This window comes from Ambystoma mexicanum, chromosome 14 (genome assembly GCF_040938575.1).
Source record: "Ambystoma mexicanum isolate Mex_15411 chromosome 14, UKY_AmexF1_1, whole genome shotgun sequence".
Taxonomy (NCBI): Eukaryota; Metazoa; Chordata; class Amphibia; order Caudata; family Ambystomatidae; genus Ambystoma; species Ambystoma mexicanum.
Window position 1 is genome coordinate 68,005,250 of NC_090940.1, and position 27,057 is coordinate 68,032,306.

At 48.4% G+C, this 27,057-nt stretch overlaps 1 protein-coding gene across 1 annotated transcript in view; it reads right to left on the reverse strand.

Annotated features, from left to right (window-relative positions):
- The window catches only part of DPH6 (diphthamine biosynthesis 6), a 785,760-nt gene that overhangs the window by 421,269 nt on the left and 337,434 nt on the right, over positions 1–27,057 (reverse strand). Inside the window, exons 6-7 of the mRNA XM_069638528.1 lie at positions 11,636–11,697; positions 9,627–9,721 (exon numbers count right to left, since the gene is read on the reverse strand). Coding sequence (XP_069494629.1) covers positions 9,627–9,721; positions 11,636–11,697 — 157 coding nt within the window. The remainder of the gene's footprint in view (positions 1–9,626; positions 9,722–11,635; positions 11,698–27,057) is intronic.

The following is a 27,057-nucleotide window of genomic DNA, read 5'->3' on the forward strand; positions in this document are numbered from 1 at the left end:
AGAATAGACTCAATAGGGTGTCTCAGCGCCACTGTCTTGGGGGAATTCCTGAGGCATCATTTAACAAGAAAAGACTCAATAGGGTGTCTCAGCGGCACTGTCTTGGGGGAATTCCTGAGGCATCATTTAACAAGAATAGACTCAATAGGGTGTCTCAGCGGCACTGTCTTGGGGGAATTCCTGAGGCATCATTTAACAAGAATAGACTCAATAGGGTGTCTCAGCGGCACTGTCTTGGGGGAATTCCTGAGGCATCATTTAACAACAATAGACTCAATAGGGTGTCTCAGCGGCACTGTCTTGGGGGAATTCCTGAGGCATCATTTAACAAGAATAGACTCAATAAGGTCACTAAGCGGCACTGTGTGTCGAGAGCCCTGCGGTTTGTATTTACAGGAATAGACATCTGTCTCTGGAAGGTTCCTGAGGTTTGCATTTAAAGGATTGACTCAATAGGGTGATTTAGCGGATACTGTCTGTGGAGAGTCCTGAGGTTTGGCATTTAGAGGAATAGACTCAATTGGGTGACTCCGCGTTTACTGTTTGGTGAGAGTTCCTAAGGTTTAAGTTACAGGAATAGACCCAATAGGATGTCTCAGCGGATACAGTCTGTGGAGAGCCCGGAGGTTGGTATTTACAAGAATAGGCTCAATAGGGTGTGGCTCAGCGGATATCATCTGTGAGGAGTTCCTTAGATTTGAATTTAGAGAAATAGACTCCGTAGGGTGTCAAACTTAAATAGTGACTCAGCAGCTGCAGAGAGGACTCGGGACTGCCTTCACAGGATTACACTTAACAGGGTGATTCAGCAGATACTGTCTGTGAAGGGGAGTGATGGCTGCATTTATTTAAAAATAAATAGGGTGACTCAGCAGAGGCTGGCTGTGAAGGGGACTGAGGTCAACATTTAAAATAATTGATTCAAAGGGCGACTCGGCAGAGGCTGGCTGTGAAGGGGACTGAGGTTTGTAGTACCAGGAATATACGCAAAAGGGCGATACATAGAATAGGGGCTGTGGATTGGCTCTGGCTCTTGATTAAAGGGAATATATGAATATAGTGATTCAGTAGATCCGGTCTGCTGGGGAGAATGAGACCTGTATTTAATCTCAAGGATGAACGAGTCACCCAGCTGCTACTGTCTGCGGGTTGGGGGGGGCAGCTGAGGTCTGTAATTGAATGATGGCGGAATAGAGAAACTTGGAAGACAGTGTCGGTGGAGAGGGTGAGGGATATATAGGAAAGGGCAAGCAGACCCTCTCTGTGGAGGCAGCTGGGATCTGTATGTGTGGGGTCTGGAGCAGATCTGGGGATGCCTGGGTGCCACTGAGCAGCCTCTTGGGAACCACATGTGCTCATGGATATCTCCAAGATACTCTCGGCAGGGCCAGACGTGCTCCAGTTTTTGGCTTTTAAGGGTGCAGTTCCACGATGCCCAGAACCATCTCATCTGTTCCATTCTAAATCTTTCAGGATTGGGAACTCTGTATTAGACTGGGGTCTGCATTTAAAGAAAAGGGTGAGAAGAGTCACTCGGCAGACACGGAGTGGATGGTGGCCATTTAAAGGAATAGATTCAATAGGGAGACTCCGCTTATAAGCGAGTGGAGAGGGGCCCTGTGCTCTTTATTTAAAGAAACAGGTGAATAGGGTAAGTCAGAAGATACAGTCTGTGCAGAGGCCTGGGGTCTGTAGTTGAAGAAATTGGAGTATATGGTGACTCCGTAGATACGGTGTGTCAGGGGCCCGGATGTCTACAGAGAAACAGAATCATTGAGGCTACTCATAAGATCTGGTCTGTGAAGAGCTTTGACACCTACATACAAAGGAATTATGTAAACGTTTGTTTGTTTGTTTGTCGATTTTGTATGGCGTGCCAAACCCAGAGGTAACAGGGTTCTACAGAGAACAGGAAAAGAAGATTACTTAAAAACTTGGTTACAGGCACAGTATAAGCATATGCATTACATCACGGTAAATCAGTTAAATAATATACATATATACAGTAGGGTTTGTACATGGTTAATCTTGGGGGTCATTGGAGTGCAGCCATACATTGTGCAGCTATTCTTCAGCCCATAACTATCTAGACCCCCAGACTCTGGAACCTCCTCCCCGCCAACACCAGGCTCGCCCCCTCACGTGTAAATTTCAGGAAGGAGCTCAGGACCATCCTCTTCAAGGAATGGCTCTTCCATGCCACCTAGACCCAAACACCCTCCACTCCCTCCCTAACCGGACACTGGCTGGTGTTCTCCCCTGGTTGCTTGTAGATCCCTTGCTGCCTAATTGCCCACCCTCTCACTCATCTGTGGTTGGCCCGTCCACCCTCGCGTCTCTGCATCCCCTCGCGTCTCCGTCCCCCTTATGACTCGTAAAGCGCTCCATTGCTTCCACAAGCTGGCTCTGCACTCAATACATACCATAGTAATATTATTAATAGTTATGGAGCACACATGCTGAATTGTCTCTTGCTGCCAAACTGGCCAACTTAATGGTACTCTTCATCAACCACAGGAGGGTGAAATGATGAGTCGGCCCATCCAGGATTTGAACCTGTGAACTGCGTGGACAGAGCTCTGTGGGGCACCGCTCACTGAGATATCTTATTGTGAATGGAATGGCTTGCGCAAAGCCTTATGGAAGGTGTGCACTGGATATAGGGCCAAGTAAGTGCTGCCCGAGGCCAGGATGTGGCAGGTATTCAAATCCAGCTGGAAAGGTAAACTGCATGAGCAATTGGTAGTTGGCACAGGGATGAAAGGATCATTAGACAAGAACCAATATTTCTGCGGGGCATAATGAGAGCGCGTAAGGAGCGCATGCCCCTTGTCGGAAGCGCTTGTTTGTGGCAGTCTGTCAGGATCTAAAGCCAGTAAGCTTCTGGCTTAGTTTTGCACTCACTGCAAAGGTATGCACACAATCTACAGGCCACAGGTGTGATCCAGACATGTTTCTCAATATCTTCTCAAGTCTTTCACAATTCTCAGGGGAACATACCTTCCGGTTTGTCTTCACTTCTCTCAGGATCCAGGTGCTTTTTAAACTCCTCAGTGCCCCGCTCAGGTTCTAGGATCTTTTTAATACTTCTTGATGCACCGCTCACATTCTGGGTGTTTTTTAGACTTACTGCCCCTTTAAAACTCTTGGTGCTTGTGAAAACTTCTCAAAGCCAGTCTCACATTTGAGGTGTCCTTCAGACATCTTACATTCCTATGAGGCTCCAAGCATTTTCTAAAGTTTCTCCATGATCTTTGCATTGTCGGCGCACCTGCCAGACTCTTTTTAGCACTCTTTGCGTGGCAAAGCACTAATTCAGGCTTCTCGGCACACCTCTCAGACTCTAGGCACTTTCTTAAACTTCCAACACTACTCAGGTTTGAGGCCCATCTCATGGTTCTTTAGCCCTCTTTGGCTCTAGGTGCTATTCAGGGTTTTTTGCACTCATTAGGTCCTCTGCACTTTTTACAGTTCTCAAGACCCTCTCAACAGTTCTCAAGAAAGTAGAACAGTTTACAGTTCTCAAGAAAGTAGGCACTTTCGGTGTTCACAGCACTCCTCAGAGGCTAACTACTTTTTAGGGTTGCTGGTGCCCTTCAGGTTGTAGGCAGCAGCTCTCAGGTTTTGAGTGCTTTTCAGGGCGTCTACATTGTCATATCGTATCCCAAAAGACCGAATTACAACATCACGGAGCCCATTAGTCTGCATTTTGTAATTCAGTATTTTGGGATGTTGCCAGTTTGTCCCCCGCACTGCCTATAATGTATGCAGGGGACATCCCCGCAGCCCATAATACCAAACTGGAGGTATGTGAGACACTCCCCGCATCCCTGTTCGGTATTATGGGATTAGATCTTATCTACTATTCCGAATAAGCTCTAAACGTGCATTTGGCATTGTAGATACAATCTTTTCATGCAATCCCATTTTCAGGGTCGTGCGGCCTCTTCAAGTTATAGGTTCTTTCTGGGACTCAGAGGTCACGCTAAGCATTAGATTTGAGATTAGCCCCTCCAAGTATATGTCAGTTATTGGCAGAGGATGCCTGGCCTCCATCCTACATTGAGTATCGGCTCGGGTGTACAGGCCTTTCTTTGCTTTCTGACTAACACGAAAGCAAGTGGGGTCGGTCTGTCTTCACTGTCTAGCCGCAGTGGAAGTGGATTGCCATTAGTGGAACTATAAGGCTCCTCAGTACTGGCAAACTTTGGATTACGAGGTACGGCTTGTGGCAGTACGCTATTCTTTGGTTTTCTGTTTTATCTTATACTCGCTCACAAATTTACTTTTCTTTCAAAGCCCTGGGTCTTATCCCAGGCTGCGGCATGTGCCTGGGCGTCACCTTCCTGCACTCATGCTATGTAGCGATTATATTTTACCCTTTGATATTATTTTAATTATTTCTGACTTTTTAAAATGTTCCTTTCCTTGTATGTCAGTTATTGGCAGAGGGTGCCTGGCCTCCATCCTACACCGAAGCTCTGCTCGGGTGTATAGGTCTTTCTTTGCTTTCTGCCTAACACGCAAGCAAGTGGAGGCTGTCTTCACTGTCTAGCCGCAGTGGGAGCAGATTGGCTCCGGTAATACAGCTTTTAGCTTATACGTCGTTTTGGCAGACTGCGCAGCAGTGAAACGCATCAAGAGAGCCTGTCGCGCCATCATTTGTGCCAAAGTTAAGCTGGTCTGGGCCCGTCCGGCTCACAGACGGTCCAACAGGCTGAAATTGTTCAACTGGTAAGTTCGCTTCTAGGGAAACCTTGCTTGAACTTCAACCTATAAACCCGACCCTACCTAATAACTTTCCTACAGCGCTGTCAGGATATGGCATTGCTGCGTGTTGAGGATAGTTTATTGCATACTTTTCTAGTTAACCTGCATTCTCTGCCTGCTCATAATATGTTCGTCCATGACCTTCTGTCTAAAGGACCATGGGATACAGGGTTCATGATGGAAATGTGGTCATAGGAAGCATCTGGCCCAGCACTCGCGCAGGCTCTCCCCGTTGATTATAATTTTATTCGTTTGGACCGTGTTTCCCCACCACCCTGGTGGGGATGGTGGGGGTGCAGTCATTTTAAGAACTGCTTTCCAGTTCTCAGCAATTCCACTGGATCATGAATTGAAGATGGAAGCATTATTAGTTCGCCACACGGTGCCAGCATCTATTGTCTGGCATTTGTTAGTGATCTACCAGCCACCTGTTCCTTACGTAACTATTTTAATCCATTTGTAGAGCTGGTGGCAGCCCTTCAGGCCAAGTTTGCAAACCTGGTGGTGCTGGGATATTTTAACATAAGGCTCAATTTCCCTCTTCTAACTACTGTAGCCCAGCTTTGTGAGGCACTGTTGGATTTGGGCCTCTCTCTACCAAGTTATAGCTGAGCCTACGCACGTTCAGGGCGGGATATTGGGCGTGGTCTTCTCGGTGGCAGACAGTATGGCTGTCACCTCAGTTAAGCGAGTGATTTGGTCTGACCACAGCCTTATTGCCTTTAAGGTAAGGGGGTTAGCAGTGCCCACTTAAGTATCCCCGGTACTGTCCTCGAACGTAACTGGCGCTCGGTAGACTCAAGGCTTATTGTCGTTCATCTTGGACACATGTAGGATCCCCACTAATATGAACTTGTCCTCCCTCTCGCTCACCTTTACTGAGGTAGCCCATCAGGTAGCTCCTCTGAAACTGGTACAAGCACGGAGGGCTTCTTTTGAGCCATTGCTTAGCGACCAATTGAAAGCCTCTCGTATGCTCGTAAACTGAGCGTAAATGGCAACGCTCTTATAGTCTGGATGGGAAAGCTACGCTGCGACTTACTACCAAATGCTATCACCAAGGCATCCAGTCTGCCAAACAAGCATTTTTCACTCAGAGAGTTGAGCGTGCCTTGAATCAGTCCAAGGAACTCTTCTCAGTGGTGAAATCACTCTTCCACCTCCCATCTCTCATCAGGGGTTCGATCTTCTCAGGCAATATGCGATTCCCTTTCTGTTTTTTTTAATCTCCAAAGTGGAAAATAATCAGGAAACTCTCTCTATGAGGAGGCCATGTAGAGTGACCTCTCTCCCTTCGGGGGCCTCTGAGACCACCGTACAGGTGTGGGCACACCTCCCTATCTACTCTGCAGATGAGGTCACACAGAATGGTCTTAAGCTTCAAATCGGCCACTCCTTCTGATCCGATTCTGTTGGCTATGCTTAAAGCATTTGTACTTGGCATGTTGCCTTTGGTCGCGGATGCTGTGAACTATGCCTGTCAGCCAGGTTTGATTCCAGCGTAACTGAAGCAAGCAACAGTTATTCCCTTATTGAAGAAAACATCTCTGGACGCATCAGTGTCAGCTAATTTCCGTCCTATTTCTCTTCTTCCGTTCTGTATGAAATTACTTGAACCACTTGTCTCACCTCTTCTCGCTTCTTTCCTGGAAACCTCTCTTCTTTGACTCCTTTCAGTCTGGATTTCGCCTGGGACAGGACACAGAGACTGCCCTGGTGTCTGATCTGATTATCCTGGTGGATCAGGGTGGAGTGCGGGCTCTGATTTTGTTAGATCTGTCAACGGCCTTCGACACCATCGATCAGTCCAACCTGCTCTCAAAGCTATTAACGGCGGGTCTCTCTGAGACCATCCTGGCGAGGTTCACTTCTTTTCTTTCTGAGAGAAGCAAATCACTGTTACTTTCACCTTTTCTATCTTTGGCACAGGCTCTCACTTGGGTTGTTCCTCAAGGCTCTGCCTTGCCCCCATGCTTTTCAATATCTATGTTCAGCCGTTAGTTCTCCTCATCCGCTCCCATGGGTTTCATTGTTACTCTTATGCCGACGACATCTAGGTTCTGGTCCAATTGGACCGGGCAGAGCGGTCGCCTGTGCTGCGCGAATGTCTTTCTGCAGTGGGAGAATGGATGAGTGAGAACTAGCTTAAACTGAACAGGGACAAGACGGAAGTCCTGGTGGTGGGTTCTCCTTCTAGTTCTGTTCTTTGGACTCCTTCACTTTGGCCTTCCACGCTTGGAGATCTTCCTTTTCCCGTGACGGTGGTAAAAAATGTGGGGGCGCTTCTTTCATCTTCGCTTTCCATGTCTCTGCAGGTAAGTGCAGTATGTAAGTAGGGCCCTTTCTGCTGAGAGTTTTTCGGAAGGTGCTCCCCCTTCCTCCCTTCTCACCTGTGGCTGCTGGTAGTGGCCTCTCTGATTACTAGTCGTATAGACTACTGTAATAATTTTTATCTGGCCCAATCTTTGGGTTGCATTCGTTACAGCTACTGCAAAATGGCAGCACGAGTGGCCACCAATTCACCACATGGAGCCCACATTGGTCCTGTGCTACGGGTTCTGCATTGGCTGCCGGTAGCTCAGAGAATAAAATCGCTATGTCTGGTTCACCAGGCCTTTAATGGACAGGGTGGGCGAATACCGTAGGAAAAATTCCATTGCTACATCCCGGGTAGACTGCTTTGCTCTAGTGGGGCCAATCTATTGCCCATTCCTAAAATCCAACTGTCCCGAGTGGGAATTCAAGCTTTTTCTAAAGCGGCTGCCAAATTATGGAATGAACTGCCTGCGCTTTTGAGAGGGATGGAAAATCATCTCTTCCAGCGGGCTGTGAAGACTGTTCTGTTGTAGTTGCTGTTGGCTGTGATTTTGGAATCCTCGTGCCAAGATGCCCTCTGGGTGAACGTGTGCGCTACAAATGTCAGTAAAATAACATAACACGTGGCAGTCAGATAACAGGAGTCCAACGCCATCCCCATCAGTGTCTCGGTACAGTAGCTCAATGCTCCTGCCACCAGCTCAAGATGCGGACTCCCTGCCTTCCTCCAATCTTCTTATACCCCTCCTCTTGAGCCACAACCAATAGGGCTCTTCCCTCCCGCTTCTTTGAATTCTGTTGGCCCTGGGAGTTTTAAATGGGTTTACTTTTCCACCATGCTCTACGTTCTGGAAAGTCGCGTGATCTAAATCAAGTTGGCCATCTTGGATTTAGTCAGTCATTCTTCGTGGGAGTATCCATACGTGCGATACTGCTGCAGAAACTGTTTTTAAGTTACATGCACACAAAATTCAACAAACTTTCTTTTGGTAAAATACTGCTTCACCATCGAATATGTTGTATAGCGTACAGACAGCTAAGGTAACACAAATGTTGTTTGTCTATCTCTCCCTTTGACATTTCTACCAATTTCAGAGAGTGATGGGGTAACATGGTATCCATTTTAGAAACCCAGAGTGCCATGAACATTTCAGGCAGGTTTGGTACAATGTGAATCAATTTCAAACTAAGTACAGTAGTGAGCATGGGTTGCTCTCAGATTGTGTGTGAGTTGGTCACTCCCAGAAGGATTTGCAGCAACGGGCACCAAATACTGCATAAATGGAAGCTTGGGTGCACCGACTTGGCTCGATTTCCTTGGGAATAAATATAATTGTTGTCCACTTGAGAATGACCAGCCATCACATGGACCTTGCTTGAGAATGATGTGCCATCACCTGACCCTGCTCGAGATCGGGCTGCTGTCATCTGGACCCTACTCGAGATCGGCCTGCTGTCATCTGGACCCTGCTCAAGATCGGGCTGCTGTCATCTGGACCCTGCTCGAGATCGGCCTGCTGTCATCTGGACCCTGCTCAAGATCGGCCTGCTGTCATCTGGACCCTGCTCGAGATCGGGCTGCTGTCATCTGGACCCTGCTCGAGATCGGCCTGCTGTCATCTGGACCCTGCTCGAGATCGGCCTGCTGTCATCTGGACCCTGCTCGAGATCAGCCTGCTGTCATCTGGACCCTGCTCATGATCGGCTTGCTGTCATCTGGACCCTGCTCAAGATCGGCCTGCTGTCATCTGGACCCTGCTCGAGATCGGCCTGCTGTCATCTGGACCCTGCTCAAGATCGGCCTGCTGTCATCTGGACCTGCTCGAGATCAGCCTACTGTCATCTGGACCCTGCTCGAGATCGGCCTGCTGTCATCTGGACCTGCTCGAGATCAGCCTACTGTCATCTGGACCCTGCTCGAGATCGGCCTGCTGTCATCTGGACCCTGCTCGAGATCGGCCTGCTGTCATCTGGACCCTGCTCGAGATCAGCCTGCTGTCATCTGGACCCTGCTCGAGATTGACTTGCCATTATCTGGATCTCGCTCAAGGAGACCATCAATAATCTGCATCCGTTTCTCCTACACTTGATAGAGAGATTTGGGTAACCTGCATCTTTTTCGGGGGGTAAATGAGGTAGCCGGTGTCCCTATTGCAGAACTCAACACATCAACACAGTAGCAAAGCTATCTAGTATGTCCTCGACTCCCCACCAACCAAACCCGCCTCCTTTGCTTTCAGATTTGCTAGAACTGATGGAAGCCATGCAAATGGCAGCGCTACAGATCTGAGTATTATAACATATAAGATTACAGGGAAAGTATGCAATGTCAGTCTATTTTAGAAAGATGTGAGATAACCTGTACCTATTTCAGGGAGATTTGAAAACACCGGACCAGTAATCCTGGTGGTTTGAACGTCATCAGGAAGACTGCTCGCTATCTAGAAAGGGCCGCTCCTGGTCAGCGACCATCGCCAAGAACCAGGCCGGGCTGTTACTCCTTCACAAACAGAGTACCAAAGGCAACTGCAGCAACTTACACCACAATCCTCTTCCTGAAGAGAGGGCAGTCCAAGGTGAAGGTTTCAAACTCGCCGCCTTCGCCGCACACGTGCACGCCGTACTTTCGGGACAGCTGAAAAGACAACGAGTGAAAGGCGGGTGAGCGTAGGACATGCGCCATCAGCAACCACCCTCATTGGCTAGGGAGGGCAACCTCGGTAGCAATATAGGGTAAGCAGCCCTCAGAATAAGTGCACAGGACAAGTACAGACGCCCACACCCTCATATTATCATACTAAAGTTAATTTGGACGTATGCACAAATAAACATACCAAAAAAAGTCTAAGCTGGTGGGATCAATGCACAATCGACGCGCTGTGGCCAGGACTCTGGGGTGGTTGGTTTTCTTTTGAACACCTGTGTATGCACCATTTACTCCTTCTGGATATTTGTTGTGGTTCAGGTTTTCCTGCAAGTTTGGAGCCATGATTGTTCGTACCTTCATGCCATTTGTTGGTGCAAAGGGCTAGAAATACCCATAGAGTCCAAGTATGTGCAACATACAGTCCTTGTCTCACTGAACACACCCCATCAGATATAATCCTAGAAGCCTGAACCATCAGACAGTCCTTATGCCTCTAAGCAGACCCGACCATGGATAATCCAGGGGTCGGGCCCCATCAGACAGTCCTTATGCCTCTAAGCAGACCCCACCATGGATGATCCATGGGGTCGGGCCCCATCAGACAGTCCTTATGCCTCTAAGCAGACCCCACCATGGATGATCCATGGGGTCGGGCCCATCAGTCCTTATGCCTCTAAGCAGACCCCACCATGGATGATCCATGGGGTCGGGCCCCATCAGACAGTCCTTATGCCTCTAAGCAGACCCCACCATGGATAATCCATGGGGTCGGGCCCATCAGACAGTCCTTATGCCTCTAAGCAGACTCCACCATGGATGATCCATGGGGTCGGGCCCCATCAGACAGTCCTTATGCCTCTAAGCAGACCCCACCATGGATGAGCCATGGGGTCGGGCCCCATCAGACAGTCCTTATGCCTCTAAGCAGACCCCACCATGGATGAGCCATGGGGTCGGGCCCCATCAGACAGTCCTTATGCCTCTAAGCAGACCCCACCATGGATGATCCATGGGGTCGGGCCCCATCAGACAGTCCTTATGCCTCTAAGCAGACCCGACCATGGATGATCCATGGGGTCGGGCCCATCAGACAGTCCTTATGCAGCTAAACTCATTCCCATCAAGGATCACTCCTGGGTCCGACCCCAGTACACCATCCTGGGCTAACCAGGCCCCTCGTGGATAACCCAGCAATCAAAAGACATTAGGCTGTCAGTGGCAGGTAAAAATATACGTTTTCCTTAATTATATTTTGGTTAAGAGTTAATTTTGTTCCATTGCCATTTGTAGTTTTGCAAATGTAATTGCACCTCTGAACTTAGAGCGCGACAGTCCGTCCCCATCCTCCTTGTGTTACCAAAACCCAAATCTCCACCCTTCATCCCTGGCTATCACTACCCTGGCGTTTTCTGGGCTCCTTCTGGCATTCCTAGCTCCGAGAAGCCGAAACGCTCTTTCAGGGAGCAGGATTTTTAGAAGGCTGCATTTGTGCGTTTCTCCCTTCAGACTTGTAGAGCATTGTGAGCAAAGGGGTAGTAGCTTTGGTGCCCCAAACCATAAGGCCCCAGCAGATCTGGGACTTCTGCCACCCCCAGGCCCCCTTGAGCCATATATTACCAGGTGCCTGAGGTATGGGAGAGGGAAGCTCAGATTTCGCCTCCCAATATCTATTTGCCATACAGGGAAGTGTGTGCCGAGATCGCCTGTGTAATCCCTCCAGCGAGAGTAACCCACTCCCGACTGCTAGAGCGCTCCCCGCGGATGCCAGCATGGACCCAGGGGGTGAAGCATGGACGGCTCTGGTTGCCGGGGCATCTTCTCCTGCAGCGCGCCATGTCGTGATAAGGAAAGGCGCGTGGCGGGGCTTGGTGGGGGGCGCTGCTCGCGTTCCCGTCGGCTTACCTCCCGGAGATGCGGCCGCACCTGAGACAGCCTCCTCCCCAGATGCTTATCGGGATCCAGGCCTGTCGAGAGATGAAAAGAGACGCCACTTCAGAGACGGCCTCGCCACACACTGCACCGCCGACTAGACTGACCCCCCCCCCTCCCTCCATTGCATTATACCGGACCCCGGCGTTTCTCATTTCCAAGACACACTTTTGCACTTTTGTTGATACACTTTTTTTTTAACAAGTTCACACGCGAGAAAAGGCTGACAGAAGTCTCACAAAAGTTGTCGGTAACCGAGACCCTGAAATAAATGTCAAGCTTGCCCCATGAAATGCCCCAGCACCCACCCTCGGAATCTATTCCTACCAAACTAAAGAAATGCCGTCTAGAAGACAGCAACATGGAGGCCTAGAGAACCAATGCAGGTTCTGCAAAAAGCCTGAACAGGACCGAGGCAGTCAAACATCTCATGAGCAGCTGTAAAGGCCCAATACACATATAAAGCGTCTTGGTTATCAGCGGGTGAATAGCGGAGCTCGTACCCACAGAGCAGCAGGTAGCATGGCTGTGGGCCGGAACGGACTTTTTGGACAAAGTACTTGAACCCCCTAGATCTTAAGGGAAAAACTCCGAAGAGGGCGGATAACCTTAAAAGGGGGTTAAGCTGACCATAAGGCTGGAGAAGTATATATTGGAAGCTAAAGGTTATGAATACCAATAACACTGTCGATTAAATAGAATGTTATGCACTCATTTTACGAATTGAAAATGTAAAAACGTTTTCTTTAAACTGTAATACAAAATAAAATAAAAAAGTTGTAGAGAAAAGGCGCACAACCCGCTGAGCTACCTCTTACTAGCTATAAACAGGGACGCATTTGCTGAAATGTGTCAGAGGCGCGCCTCCCCGGGCAGAGGGCGACCGAAGCAGGTGAAGAGGCAGCTTTGAGGGTGCAGAGACCCCACCTCACCCCAAGGGCGCCATAGGGAGTTAAGGGGTGATCTAAACATTTGGCATCATGGCCTGGAATTCTGAAGGGTCCACGTGGGCGCCCGGGGCAGGGCCTTGGAGAATAGTGGGCGGCGTTTTTTTTCGTTTTGTAAATATCGTTTTTCCCCAAAATAAGAGGACGTTTTTGCATCGAGTGTGCTTAATACGCAGGGTGCGGTAATACTGGAGTCATTGTGGCATATTAGAGAGTGTTTAAGAATGGGCACTTTGGCTCAGGAATACTGGAAGAGGTCTTCACATTCTGCAGGGCATTCTCAAATACTGGGGGCGCCGAAAAACCGACCACGTTCTGAAATCCTGTGGGTGTTATCCAAAATTGGTGTTCCCAAAAATTGGAAGGTGCTTTCAAATATTGGGGGTTCTAGAACACCAGCAGGTGCTCCAGAGTGATTTTGTGGCGTGGTCTGGATTATTGCAGGGAGTTCTAGAATGTGCTTATCTGAAATATAAGGTCGATCACATTTGGAGGTGTTCTGGATCTGTCAAACATTTCAGTGTACTCCCAAGCATTTGGAGAGTGTTCTGGAATATTCAAGGCTGCTCTGGATTACAGGACCATAACCGCCCCACTTCATAAAACCTACTACAGAATTTAGCTCTACAATAGACTATGTCCCTTAATGTTATTACTGTATATTATCTGCCACCATTTGTATATATATGACTGAGTAACATGCTTTTTCTTTTTTTGTATCACACCATTTATTGTATCTATTTGTACTGCTACTATTTAATTCTTTATGTATGCATTTTCATGTAAGTTTCAGTGCCCACATGTCCCAGGGTTTTGGCAGCGCTATACAAATAAAATAAATACAAATACAGTGGTGTATTCGCGATTTCTGAAAAGTGACGATGTTCTAGAATAATCGCGAGTGTAATAGATCATATTCTGGAATATTGGATGATCTGCAAACTTTGGCTCTTCAGATATTTTGGACTACAATTCCCAGCAGCCCTAACAAGCATAGTCAATAGCCGGGTTTCATGGGTATTGTAGTCTGAAACATCTGGATAGCCAAAGGTTGCAGACCCTTGAATTCTATTGGAATATGGGAATGTGTGCTTCAATACCGATGGGGTTTATGGAATATTGATGAGAGTTGTGTACCAAATGAATCTCTCACGCGAGGCTTTTACTCACTGAATACATTTTCATGAGGACCCTGGACTTCCGCTCACCCTCAGGACCCGCATCCATGCCATCCGTTTGCTCCCCTCACTCCTCCTTGCTGACCAACAGTCTGGTCACTGTGGGGGCAGGTCCTTTGCAGAAAGTTCTTCAACCTTTACATAAACGAGCAACATGTTGTTCATTCGTGCCGCTTTACAACCCCTTCCTGCGTCAAGTGTCCCTCAAATCCACGAAAGGCTGGCCAAGTAGTGCAGTGGGTTAATGTGCCTGCTGCAGGGTGGAAACCGGGAGAGCCCGTCAGAGCCATCCATCCCTCAGAGTTTAATGAGAATGACCACTGCTGACTTGTGGTGTACTCACAGGTGTTATTAGCGCCGGGGAGATGCAGGGGTGCACTGGGAACCAAAAGAGGCCCTGGAAAATGTTTCAAAGTGGCCCGCCCAACATTACACATTTTCAGCAAGACCAGCCCCTTTCCCTATGAGAATATTTGGAAATAATCACATTGTGGAACGCAAAGTTCATGAGCGGTAGCTATGAGTGGAATTATTTGTTACTACTACTAATGGAGGAAAAGCACTGACAACCTGGGGGAAAATAGTTTAGTTGTTGAACTTTTATAGACCAGTTAAATCTGGCACCGGACATGCTAATATCTGACCCCAATTACGAGGTGAAAATAAAAACAAAAGCAAGAAGATGGTATTTATCAAACAATGTTGATAAACTACATAGTGAGCCCCGATACTACGATCTGTCTCGACAAGACTTTAGTGGTCAACTAGCCACTACTTACTTAAACACTGTCCTACTGATCTTAAACGTTTTGCCCTACGTATTGCCTACTCTGGAGTTTGTCTGGTCTTGGTCAAAACTTCCCTATAAGGAAAGGCTTTGTCGTATGTGCCATATGGAACTAGAAACCTGTCGTCCTGGTCTTACAAGTTGTAGGTTTTTGAAATCTTATTGCATACGTGGATATGCTCATTTTGTCACCAACTTAGAAGACTGCTCAGGTGACAAATTTTGGTCTAACTTGTCTGGTGCAACACCCTTAGCTGCAGTGGTAGCAGCAAACCACACACCACACACAGAAAGCAATGGTGACAAAGGTTAAAGAAGAAGCGCTGGTATTACAATAGATGAATACTGGATGATCAAAAAGCAGTGTAAGGCGACTGTTACGATGAAAAACACCAGAATGATCAGTGTATGAAGTGATCTGTAATCATTTTGCTTTATGTTTATGTTTGTTTATGTTTATTGAATGTATATAGCGCTTTAAGCCAAAGCACTTTACAATATAACAACAGGTACAAAAGTGAGAGAAGCATATTAACAAACATGAACAGGTCATTAGAACAATAAGTAGAACTATTTACAAGGGGAGGAGATTTTTATACGGATTGTTTTTTAATTGATCACTGAGTAACTGTTTTTATTTTTATGCTATTTAAAATGTCATTTACTTTGTTTATTGTACTGTTAAGTGTGCTTAAAGTTTCTTTGTATGGAACTAAATGCACAAGAAATAAAAAAAAAACAAAAAAAACATTTGGAAATAAAAGCAGAGTTCCCTACAGGCCAGTCCACCCTGGGCTGCATCATTCCAGTTGGCAAGGCCGGGGGAAGGGGGGGCACGCTCCTCTTGGGGGCAGTGAGGGCGGCATGCCAGCCCTCCCCACCCGAGCAGGGTTAACATTTATCCAGAGAGCTGCAATGAAATAAAGGCAGCATTAACTTCAAGGTCAGTCGTTAAACTCATAAAAGGGAATATTTTAATTGAATCCTAATTGCCTGCACGAGTTGATACACGCAGGGAAAGTTACAGCAGTGTCAGGGCAGGAGTTATGGCCCCGCTCCCTGATTCATTTCCTAGCAGGGTGGGGCTGGGGCATAAAATCCGTCCAGGCACCAATGAAGAAGTGGCCCCCACTCGCACATTACCCTCATTCCTATCCAGAACCGAGTACTATGCTCAAATATATTTCAAATAATGCATTTGAGAAAACATATTTGCTAAGTTACTTTGGTTAAAACTAGTGTAGTAACTTATGAAACTGGCACGCTCGGGCCAAAAAAAGAGGCCCCTCAAGAATGGCTGGCACTGCGGTCATTGCCCTGCTGCCCTATAGGCCAGTCCGAGCCGGTGCCTAATTCTGCGCCCAAGAGGACCTGTTGGAGGTTCATTACACCGACCCGCCCCACCCCGCAGCTGGCACCGGATCCCGCGACCAGTGGGCGAGGCAACCAGGGTGCACACGTGGAATGATGAAATACCCTCTAGCCTGGGAGACGCCAACAGGTGAAACTATGTACGTGTGTTTCCGATTAAACTGCGTATTCTATCAGGCACCCTAGGTCCACGCCCAGGAAAGGCAGCCATCAGAGAGTACTCCTGGAGACAGGGCTGGGTATTCTATCAGGCACCCTAGGTCCACGCCCAGGAAAGGCAGCCATCAGAGAGTACTCCTGGAGACAGGGCTGGGTATTCTATGAGGCACCCTAGGTCCACGCCCAGGAAAGGCAGCCATCAGAGAGTACTCGTGTAGACAGGGCTGGGTATTCTATGAGGCACCCTCGGTCCACGCCCAGGAAAGGCAGCCATCAGAGAGTACTCGTGTAGACAGGGCTGGGTATTCTATAAGGCACCCTAGGTCTACGCCCAGGAAAGGCAGCCATCAGAGAGTACTCCTGGAGACAGGGCTGGGTATTCTATGAGGCACCCTAGGATCATGCCCGGGAAAGGCAGCCATCAGAGTACTCGTGTAGACAGGGCTGGGTATTCTATGAGGCACCCTCGGTCCACGCCCAGGAAAGGCAGCCATCAGAGAGTACTTGTGTAGACAGGGCTGGGTATTCTATGAGGCACCCTAGGTCCACGCCCAGGAAAGGCAGCCATCAGAGAGTACTCCTGGAGACAGGGCTGGGTATTCTATGAGGCACCCTAGGATCATGCCCGGGAAAGGCAGCCATCAGAGAGTACTCGTGTAGACAGGGCTGGGTATTCTATGAGGCACCCTCGGTCCACGCCCAGGAAAGGCAGCCATCAGAGAGTACTTGTGTAGACAGGGCTGGGTATTCTATGAGGCACCCTAGGTCCACGCCCAGGAAAGGCAGCCATCAGAGAGTACTCCTGGAGACAGGGCTGGGTATTCTATGAGCCACCCTAGTATCATGCCCGGGAAAGGCAGCCATCAGAGAGTACTCGTGTAGACAGGGCTGGGTATTCTATGAGGCACCCTCGGTCCACGCCCAGGAAAGGCAGCCATCAGAGAGTACTTGTGTAGACAGGGCTGGGTATTCTATGAGGCACCCTAGGATCATGCCCGGGAAAGGCAGCCATCAGAGAGTACTCCTGGAGACAGGGCTGGGTATTCTATCAGGCACCCTAGGTCCACGCCCGGGAAAGGCAGCCATCAGAGAGTACTCCTGGAGACAGGGCTGTGTATTCTATCAGGCACCCTAGGTCCACGCCCGGGAAAGGCAGCCATCAGAGAGTACTTCTGGAGACAGGGCTGGGTATTCTATCAGGCACCCTAGGATCATGCCCGGGAAAGGCAGCCATCAGAGAGTACGCGTGTAGACAGGGCTGGGTATTCTATGAGGCACCCTAGGTCCATGCCCAGGAAAGGCAGCCATCAGAGAGTACTCATGTAGACAGGGCTGGGTATTCTATGAGGCACCCTCAGGCCACGCCCAGGAAAGGCAGCCATCAGAGAGTACTCGTGTAGACATGGCTGGGTATTCTATGAGGCACCCTAGGATCATGCCCAGGAAAGGCAGTCATCAGAAAGCACTCGGGTAGACAGGGCTGGGTATTCTATGAGGCACCCTAGGTCCACGCCCAGGAAAGGCAGCCAGAGAGAGTACTTTTGTAGACAGGGCTGGGTATTCTATGAGGCACCCTAGGTCCACGCCCAGGAAAGGCAGCCAGAGAGAGTAGTCGTGTAGACAGGGCTGGGTATTCTATCAGGCACCCTAGGTCCACGCCATGGAAAGGCAGTCATCAGAGTACTCGTGTAGGCATGGCTGGGTATTCTATGAGGCACCCTAGGATCATGCCCGGGAAAGGCAGCCATCAGAGAGTACTCGTGTAGACAGGGCTGGGTATTCTATCAGGCACCCTAGGTCCACGTCCACGAAAGGCAGCCATCAGAGAGTACTTGTGTAGACAGGGCTGGGTATTCTATGAGGCACCCTAGGTCCACGCACAGGAAAGGCAGCCATCCGAGAGTACTCGTGTAGACAAGGCTGGGTATTCTATGAGGCACCCTAGGATCATGCCTGGGACAGGCAGCCAGAGAGAGTACTCCTGGAGACAGGGCTGGGTATTCTATGAGGTACCCTAGGTCCACACCCAGGAATGGCAGCCAGCAGACAGTACTCGTGTAGACAGGGCTGAATACTCTACAAGGCACAATTAAATTGACACACACGTCCCACTTTATTCTTTTACGTGCAGATAAAAGGACAATCCTTATTTGTAGCTACAGTATATTTTCTGATTACAAAGAAAGATACCAGAAGCTCTTCTGGGAGGGTAACCATTGGACTAAAGACACGAGCTTTAGAGACGAAACACCCCTGGGCACATGGGAAGCTATCCAGCAGCAACAGTCACCAGCCCAATAGTCTGCCACAAACATTTGAAAAGAAGGCAGCATACTCAATTGACTAGCTATATTGGAATAGGAGAAACTCAGCCAATGATGCATAGTCGGCCATATTGGAACAGTGGTAAGAAATCAAAGTTGGCAGACTTTCTAAAGTTGAATAACCAATCAGTCTATTAGGCAAAAACCCCACACAGGGCTGCCGATGCCAGCCAACACCACATTAGGCAAACCAGTCTCTAGCCTAAGCCGTGAAACTGGACACAATGCTCTAATGGGCAGGATCCCATGGGCATGCACTGGACACAGTGCTCTAATGGTCCTCATGCTGCCAGGATCCCATGGGCATGCACTGGACACAATGCTCTAATGGTCCTCATGCTGCCAGGATGCCATGGGCATGCACTGGACACAATGCTCTAATGGTCCCCGTGCTGCCAGGATGCCATGGGCATGCACTGGACACAATGCTCTAATGGTCCTCTAATGGACCTCATGCTGCCAGGATCCCATGGGCATGCACTGGACACAATGCTCTAATGGTCCTCATGCTGCCAGGATCCCATGGGCATGCACTGGACACAATGCTCTAATGGTCCTCATGCTGCCAGGATGCCATGGGCATGCACTGGACACAATGCTCTAATGGTCCTCATGCTGCCAGGATGCCATGGGCATGCACTGGACACAATGCTCTAATGATCCTCATGCTGCCAGGATGCCACGGGCATGCACTGGACACAATGCTCTGAGGGTCCTCATGCTGCCAGGATGCCACGGGCATGCACTGGACACAATGCTCTAATGGTCCTCATGCTGCCAGGATGCCACGGGCATGCACTGGACACAATGCTCTAATGGTCCTCATGCTGCCAGGATCCCACGGGCATGCACTGGACACAATGCTCTAATGGTCCTCATGCTGCCAGGATGCCACGGGCATGCACTGGACACAATGCTCTGAGGGTCCTCATGCTGCCAGGATGCCACGGGCATGCACTGGACACAATGCTCTGAGGGTCCTCATGCTGCCAGGATACCACGGGCATGCACTGGACACAATGCTCTAAGGGTCCTCATGCTGCCAGGATGCCACGGGCATGCACTGGACACAATGCTCTAAGGGTCCTCATGCTGCCAGGATGCCACCGGCATGCACTGGACACAATGCTCTAATGGTCCTCATGCTGCCAGGATGCCACCGGCATGCACTGGACACAATGCTCTAATGGTCCTCATGCTGCAAGGATGCCACGGGCATGCACTGGACACAATGCTCTAATGGTCCTCATGCTGCCAGGATACCACGGGCATGCACTGGACACAGGGCATGCACTGGACACAATGCTCTAATGGTCCTCATGCAAGGATGCCACGGGCATGCATGCAGGACCCACTGCCCCAGATCTCCACATTGATCCTGACACTCAGGCATGACATTGCTTCAGGTGAGATTTCCAGAAATTGACACAACGCTCCATGTCAGGCTCATGAAATGGACGCAAAATTCCTTGTGAGGACTCCAGAACTGGATGTAATATTCAACGTGTTGTCTCCAGAACCTGATGCAATACTGCATGTGAGGTCGCCATAGCTGGACTAAATATTGGATGTGATGTATACAGCATGGGAGATCTCAAGAACTGGACAAAACATTGCAAATGAGGTCTATTGAATGGGACAATACTGCGTGTTAGGCCTCCAGAACTTGAAGCAGTACTGCATGTAAGATCTCCAGAAATTGACATAATACTGTATGTGAGCTCTCCAGAGCTGGACACAATACTGCATGTGAGGCCTCCAGAATTTGAAGCAATGCTGCATGTGAGATCTTCAAAACTGGACGCAATGCTAACTGCAGAGTCTCCGGAACTGGATGCAATACAACATGTGAGATCTGCAGAACTGGACGCAACACTGCAAGTGAGGTATCTAGAACAGGACAACACTACACATGAGATCTCCAGAACAAGACAGAATACTGCAAGTGAGGACTTCAGAAATGGACACAATACTTAATTATGAGGCCTTCAAAACAGTGCACAGCACCCCATGTGAGGCCCCCAGTACTAGATGCAACACACCATTTGTGGCCTCCAGAAGTGGACGTAACAAGCCATCTGATGACTTTAAAATAATCGACGCAATAGTGCATGTGAGGTCTCCAAAACGGGATACAATACTGCATGTGAGGACTCATAAAATGAACAAAGCAATTGATGTGAGGCCTGAAGAAGTGGACACAGCACTCCATGTAAAGCCGACAGAGCTAGATGCAACACTCCACGCAAAGCCTCCAGAAGTGGACACAGCACTCCATGAAAAGCCGACAGAACTAGACGGAACACTCCACGCGAGGCCTCCAGAAGTGGACACAGCACTCCATGTAAAGCCCACAGAACTAGACCCAACACTCCACGTGAGGCCTCCAGAAGTGGACACAGCACTCCATGGAAAGCCGACAGAACTAGGCGCAACACTCCATGCAAAGCCTCCAGAAGCAGACACAGCACTCCTTGTAAAGCCGACAGAACTAGACGCAACACTCCACGCGAGGCCTCCAGAAGTGGACACAGCACTCCATGTAAAGCCGACAGAACTAGGCGCAACACTCCATGCAAAGTCTCCAGAAGCAGACACAGCACTCCTTGTAAAGCCGACAGAACTAGACGCAACACTCCACGCGAGGCCTCCAGAAGTGGACACAGCACTCCATGTAAAGCCCATAGAACTAGACCCAACACTCCACGCGAGGCCTCCAGAAGTGGACACAGCACTCCAGCAGCCACCACACAAATGATGTGTTAAGCAAGATATATATAAATACACACACATACACACACACCTACACCTCTAATGAATTGTACACAAAATGACAGAATCTTTTGAAGCTGAAATGCACAGGCCGCCCATTGCTCGAAACAAAGCCACCTGCCAGTCTAGCTCCGGAGACTTGAGCCGCGCCTTGCCCGCCACGCTCCCACCCCCAAGCAGGTAAGTCAGGCTTTCCCTGCCCGGTTACCTGATCTCTCCTACAAGAGCCCTCATATCTCCAATCTCCTTTAATAAAGGCTGAGCCTGTTAGGCCCCTGCCAAACGTCCCCTGGAGCACAAGGCCCCATTAAAGGTGCTCCCATCTAATTAATCCTGCCCTGGGCAGGTGAGAACCTCGCAGCGATAAGATCTTTCTTTTTACCTGTCGCCAAAAAAAACAGCAAGCGATTTTTCCTCTAATTACTATCTTCGGCTGGGCCGGCCATCAGCTCTTTAGATGCGCCCGCCACAAAAGCCTTCTTTGTAGACTGGGCTGCTTCCAGCCTTTGCTTTTTTTTTTGAAGCATTGCAGATGAAAAGATAGCTTTTCAGGCTGAAAGGGATGTGAATCCCTCCCTCCTCTGTGATCATAATAAAATCCATTTTAAAAGTACTATTTCCGAAAGTCAAGAGAACTTTTCACAAGTCTGGGGGAGCCCGGATAACAGAAACTCCCCACAACTCCAACGTGCCACTCCACCATCGCAAGAACATTCCCTGTGTGAGGAGACGCTCCTCGGCCACAGCTGACACTCCTTATAATGCACCGACAACATTCCTTTAAGCAAGCATTGGCAAAGCCACCAGCTTTGGCTTGTTTTGTGTAGACCTGGCATTGGCATATTCCAGGCACTGCTGTAATGAGATTTATTTTTATTTTATTGTTCATTTAAAACGCGCGGGATCGGGATTCGAACCTGTCTTGCTGCAATGTTGTCTCGCTTCCAAGACAAACGCGTTGCCCCTGAGCTACAGCATGGTATTAACATAGCGTATTATCTACTGGCAGTCGGGAGTAAGGGTTGCCAACAAACGCAGCGCAGTCATTCCAGTGTATACAGATTGAGGTCGACGTGCACAGAATTGACTTAACAATGAGAAGCACAGAGATAATTTAATGTTCCCGTCTTTGAATGCGTGTTCAGAATGAAGATATAGACAATGGTGTCTGGTTGCTTAACTACACACCGTGAAGCTAGTTGGCTAATAGTTGACTAACTGGGTGTTAGAAATGATAAGAACCAGTATGGAGCCTCCATGGCTGTGTCTTATACTGGAGGACGGAGAATATTAATTCACCCAACCTCCTTGATGGTTTTGTGCCCTGAAGAATGATGGGGTCGTTTTAAATCAACAACTGAACTAAAGAGCCGAAACTCGAGTTGGCGATTGTTTATTGCAAAATATACCACAGAATATGTATATTTGTTGTGATCTTTTCTTCAAATGTATTAATTGCACATAGGTGGTACAGAGTAATGGCACACACAGTGTTAGTAAAATTGGAGGCGGGAGGGATTATTTTTTCCACCCTCTTCCCTGTTAATGGGTTTGTTTTCCAATTTCTACATGTGGCGATATAGTGAGACTGTCGTTGATTTAATTGGGGTTTGATTGAGGTTTCCATGCCTATTTGGTTGTGTGTTGGTTGGTTAGGTGTGTTTGCTTTGCAGACAAGTTCTTTCTGCTTTTTTAATATGGGTGCACAATTAATACATTTGCCTTTATTATACAATGTTGTTAAATGCCCATGACTTATGTATTGTTCCATGCTGAATTTGTTTTGTTTTTGTGTGTGTGCGTGTATATGTATGTGTGTATGTATATATATATATATATATATATATATATATATATATATATATATATATATATATATATATATATATATATATATGCCATTTTGGCCTGGACCCACGTTATTTTCCCTGTTTCCCACTGAGTTCACGCCTTGATTCGACTTGTGGGTTTACCCAATTTTTGTGTGACATATGTATTTACTGCCTACACGAGAGCGAAATCTGTTGGCTTTGTCAATGTTTCTTTATAACAGGAATTCAGTGCACTGAACACATGCAACAGCACACATGTTGCGTATAAATCAAGCTGCTGCAGGACCACTTGCTTAAATATTGTTATTACAATGAAGCTGAAGCTGGTTTACATTTGCAGTTAAGCCATGACCTTACGGAAAACTGTTTAGAAATAACAATGGCATCTTCTTAAACGCATACCCAACTCATGGGGGATGGGGAGGGGCAAGTATTGGGTGGCAATGGGCAGAAAGATGGCCATGGGCGGGCAATAGCTGGATAAAAATGCAAACACCACCCACAGGCTGTGTGTGGCTCCTCGCACCCCCCATCTAGCCACTATCTTTACTTCCCACGCCAACGGACTGGGCTTCGAACCAGCACTTGCAGCCAAAACTAGAAAGGACGGTTCCTTTATCTGAGTGAATCCCTTCCTGTGGAAGACATTCCTACAAAAAGCGCTTTTTTTTCTGTAGACTATTCATGGAAATATCTGTGCGGAAAATAGGGACTGTGCACGCCAAAATCGTGTGCGAAATTCAGTTTGTAGATTAATGGAATTGACTGCGCAGTACTTTTCTGGACTTTGCACGGCTTGGCACATCACTGCGAGAGGCCGTGTGCGTTGCGCGAGACACCACGCAGAGCATGGGCGTGGCTTGCGCAGAGGGCAGGGAAGAGGGTGGAACTCGGAAAATGAGGGAGAGCAAGGGAAAATGTGGGTGTTACGAGGGACAGCCCGCAAGCAGGCCATTGCACGCCCACTATTGCATGGAACGATACATATTCATGGGTCCGAGCAGGGCAATGGCCACGCAAAGTCCTCATACTAACCGTCACCTGAAGGCAGGCGTACAGACACTTGGTCATAGGGTTCACCGCGCAGAGGTTAAGATCAGGTGTCAGCTTTAGGGGTGCCCGTGCGCAGTGTAGCACAGTGCTGGAACGTTTACAGGGTTCGCAAGCAGGTATTCCTGGGCTTACCCGAGTTATGGTAAACCATACGCATGTTGTCGGGTGCCCGTAACAGTTACAGGGGACCCAGCGCAGGGTGCTCGAGGTGCAGGCCTGCTTGCGGGGGACCCCAAACACTGTTTGAAGGGTGAATGTATTCGCCCTGGAGGAACACGTAAAGATCGCTGTTCTGGCTTTGCGTGGGGGTGTGATGGGGCGTTCGGCTGCGACTTGCTTATACGGTTACTTTGCATGATCAATTCCATAACTACATGGAGCGCACAGAATAACTTCTGCGCGCAGGCTCGTGCAGAGTCGTACTCGGCGCACAGGCTTTGCAGGATCTCTGCGCCTTTTTCCATGAATGTCTAGAAATAAACACCTTTCCTGCGACTATGTATATTTATATATGGATATAGATATTTTAAAATCAGTTTAAACAACCCATTAAGGGAAGTTATGCTTCTCTGCCATTATAATAAACTATGTTTAGAAAAATGTTCCATCTCTCAGAAAAAACATTAGTTCCAAAGTAAGATTACGGTAACATATCTAAAAAAGCAATTAAACTTGCCAGGTTTAGTTGCTAGCCCAACAAAACAGGTGATGGCTGGAAGGTTGCTCTGGGCAACCCTCCAGACCATCGTTCTTCTCCTGCCAAGTCATTACAAAAGGGGAAAGACCATATGCAAATCAGGCTTGATCCCACGACAGAAGGGGCAGTCCAGCCCGAGCTGCTAAATCACATCCCTTCTGCACGAGACTACAAGCATCCCCAGACATGTTTCGGCCTCGTTGGGCGTCACAAGTGAGTAGCAGCTTTGGTCTCTAGGACCAGCAGGCACGGGAGCAACGTTAGTTACTAGCGCAACCTTCACACACCCTGCCCTTGCTAAGCACAACACATCACAAATGGAATCATCGAAGACATCACCAATGACATCATGAATGCCAGGAAAAGACACGCACTGTGCCACCTTCCCCATACACATGCTTAAACCATGCCCACAATACTCAAGCAGTGTTTATTGGGTATAATTTGGGTAGGAGGTCAGCGCTTCCCCGGGTGCTTTTCCGAGGTCGTGCTCCACTGTCATACCATATGCAAGAAGGGGTATCCTTGGAATACCCACACACCATGCCCAGGAGGCAGGGACCCCCAACAGGGGATGGAATCCTTCCATGCATGGTATGATTGGTGGCTAGCGTGTAGCCAGTGCCCTTGTCACTGCACACAGTCTCCATGGCTAGAGTGCCCAAGGCTCACTGTGATAACTAGACATGGACTTAATTCTGCCTCGTCTCAGGCACATTGACCCTACTCTCAGTGAGTGCCGGTAAGCCTGGCGAGTGACCATACTTTACAAAGTGTGCCAGTCCCTCTACAGAGAGCGAAAATGGTTCAATTAACACGTTCTATGAGATAAATTCCACTAAGGAAGGTGTACAGCCGCGTGTTAGCACACAGCACCCTTCCCAGAAGAGAAATATCCATTTGCATATCAGTCTGGTCTCACCCGCAAGGGCAGTCCAGGCCCAAAATGCTAGTCAAATCTCTGAACAAGAGTACCAACAGCAATCCCAGGCACGTGTTTCGGGCTTACTGGGCTTCCTCAGTGAGGTGAGGCTGAGCCTCTCTAAGGCACATTGAGCGAGGGCTCAACGTCTGGATCAAACTGGGTGAATTAGGGTGAGACCCCAAGTATTACACAATTTACAAGCGTGACAGCCCCTCTACTGAGAAAGAACATGGTTCAAATACACTATTCTATGGAATTTCTTCCCCTCAGAAGGCTCTACAGCCTCATTATAGCTCAATGAGCCTTCACAGAACAGAAATATTTGCAATTCTGTCTGGTCTCACCTACAAGGGCAGTCCAGTACCAAAATGCTAGGCCAGTCTCCTCTGAGCAAGCGTATCATCAGCACCCCCAGCCTTGTTGGGCCCCATCATTGAGGTGAAGCTGAGCCTCTTGAGGCACAGTGAGCAAGGGGTCCACGTCTGGATTACCCTGTGTCATTTGGCATAACACCCTACGTTTTACAAAATGTACCAAAGCGTGGGAGCCCCTTTACAGAGGACGAACAGGGTTAAAATAATCTGGTATATTGAGTGTACCACAGTTAGGAGGGTCCATGTGACCATTCCGAGCAGCCACTCTTCCTGGGAATAGCTACAAGCTATGAACTCCTCCCAGCACTGCTACCAGCAAAACCAACTGGCCATACAGCCTGTGGCCACGCTGTGCAGCTTCTGTGCTTGCAAACCATGTGCTGCGGCCGTGCCCGGCCCAGCCTGCAGCAAGTGTCTATCTTCCTGCTGTGAAACCAAATTTCTATCACGTCACCGTGAAATAAACAAATCTATATATTGCAGTATCGTAGCAAAATTGTCCGGTTTATGTGATTTGCATATATACGTTCCTGAGAACTTTCTTCTTTTCTTTTAAAGTTACGGTTACAACCTATACATTGTTAAAATCTACAGTTATTGTGAATGCAAACATTAAGGTTTAGCTTGTTAATGAACAATGGAAAAAGATCAAGGAAAATCAACATTGTGCCCATAGTATTCTGTGTTATGTTTGTATACTGACCTTGAATGTGAAAGTTAGTAGTTTGGTGTGAAATGTGGTAACACAGAGGGAGAGAAAGAGAGAGGGAGGGTGAGAGAGAGGAGGGGGAGGGGGAGAGAGATGGATTTCTAGAATATGGCCTAGTTGACAGAGTTTAGGAGGCCACCCTAGTCATAGTGAACAGGGAACTCTGAGAGGTTAGCCAAAAGGTGTCCGCTCGGCAAGATGCAGCACAACACGGAACAGCCATCCCCCTACGACGACAGGGCAAACCACCCAGGGTCATGACCTGAA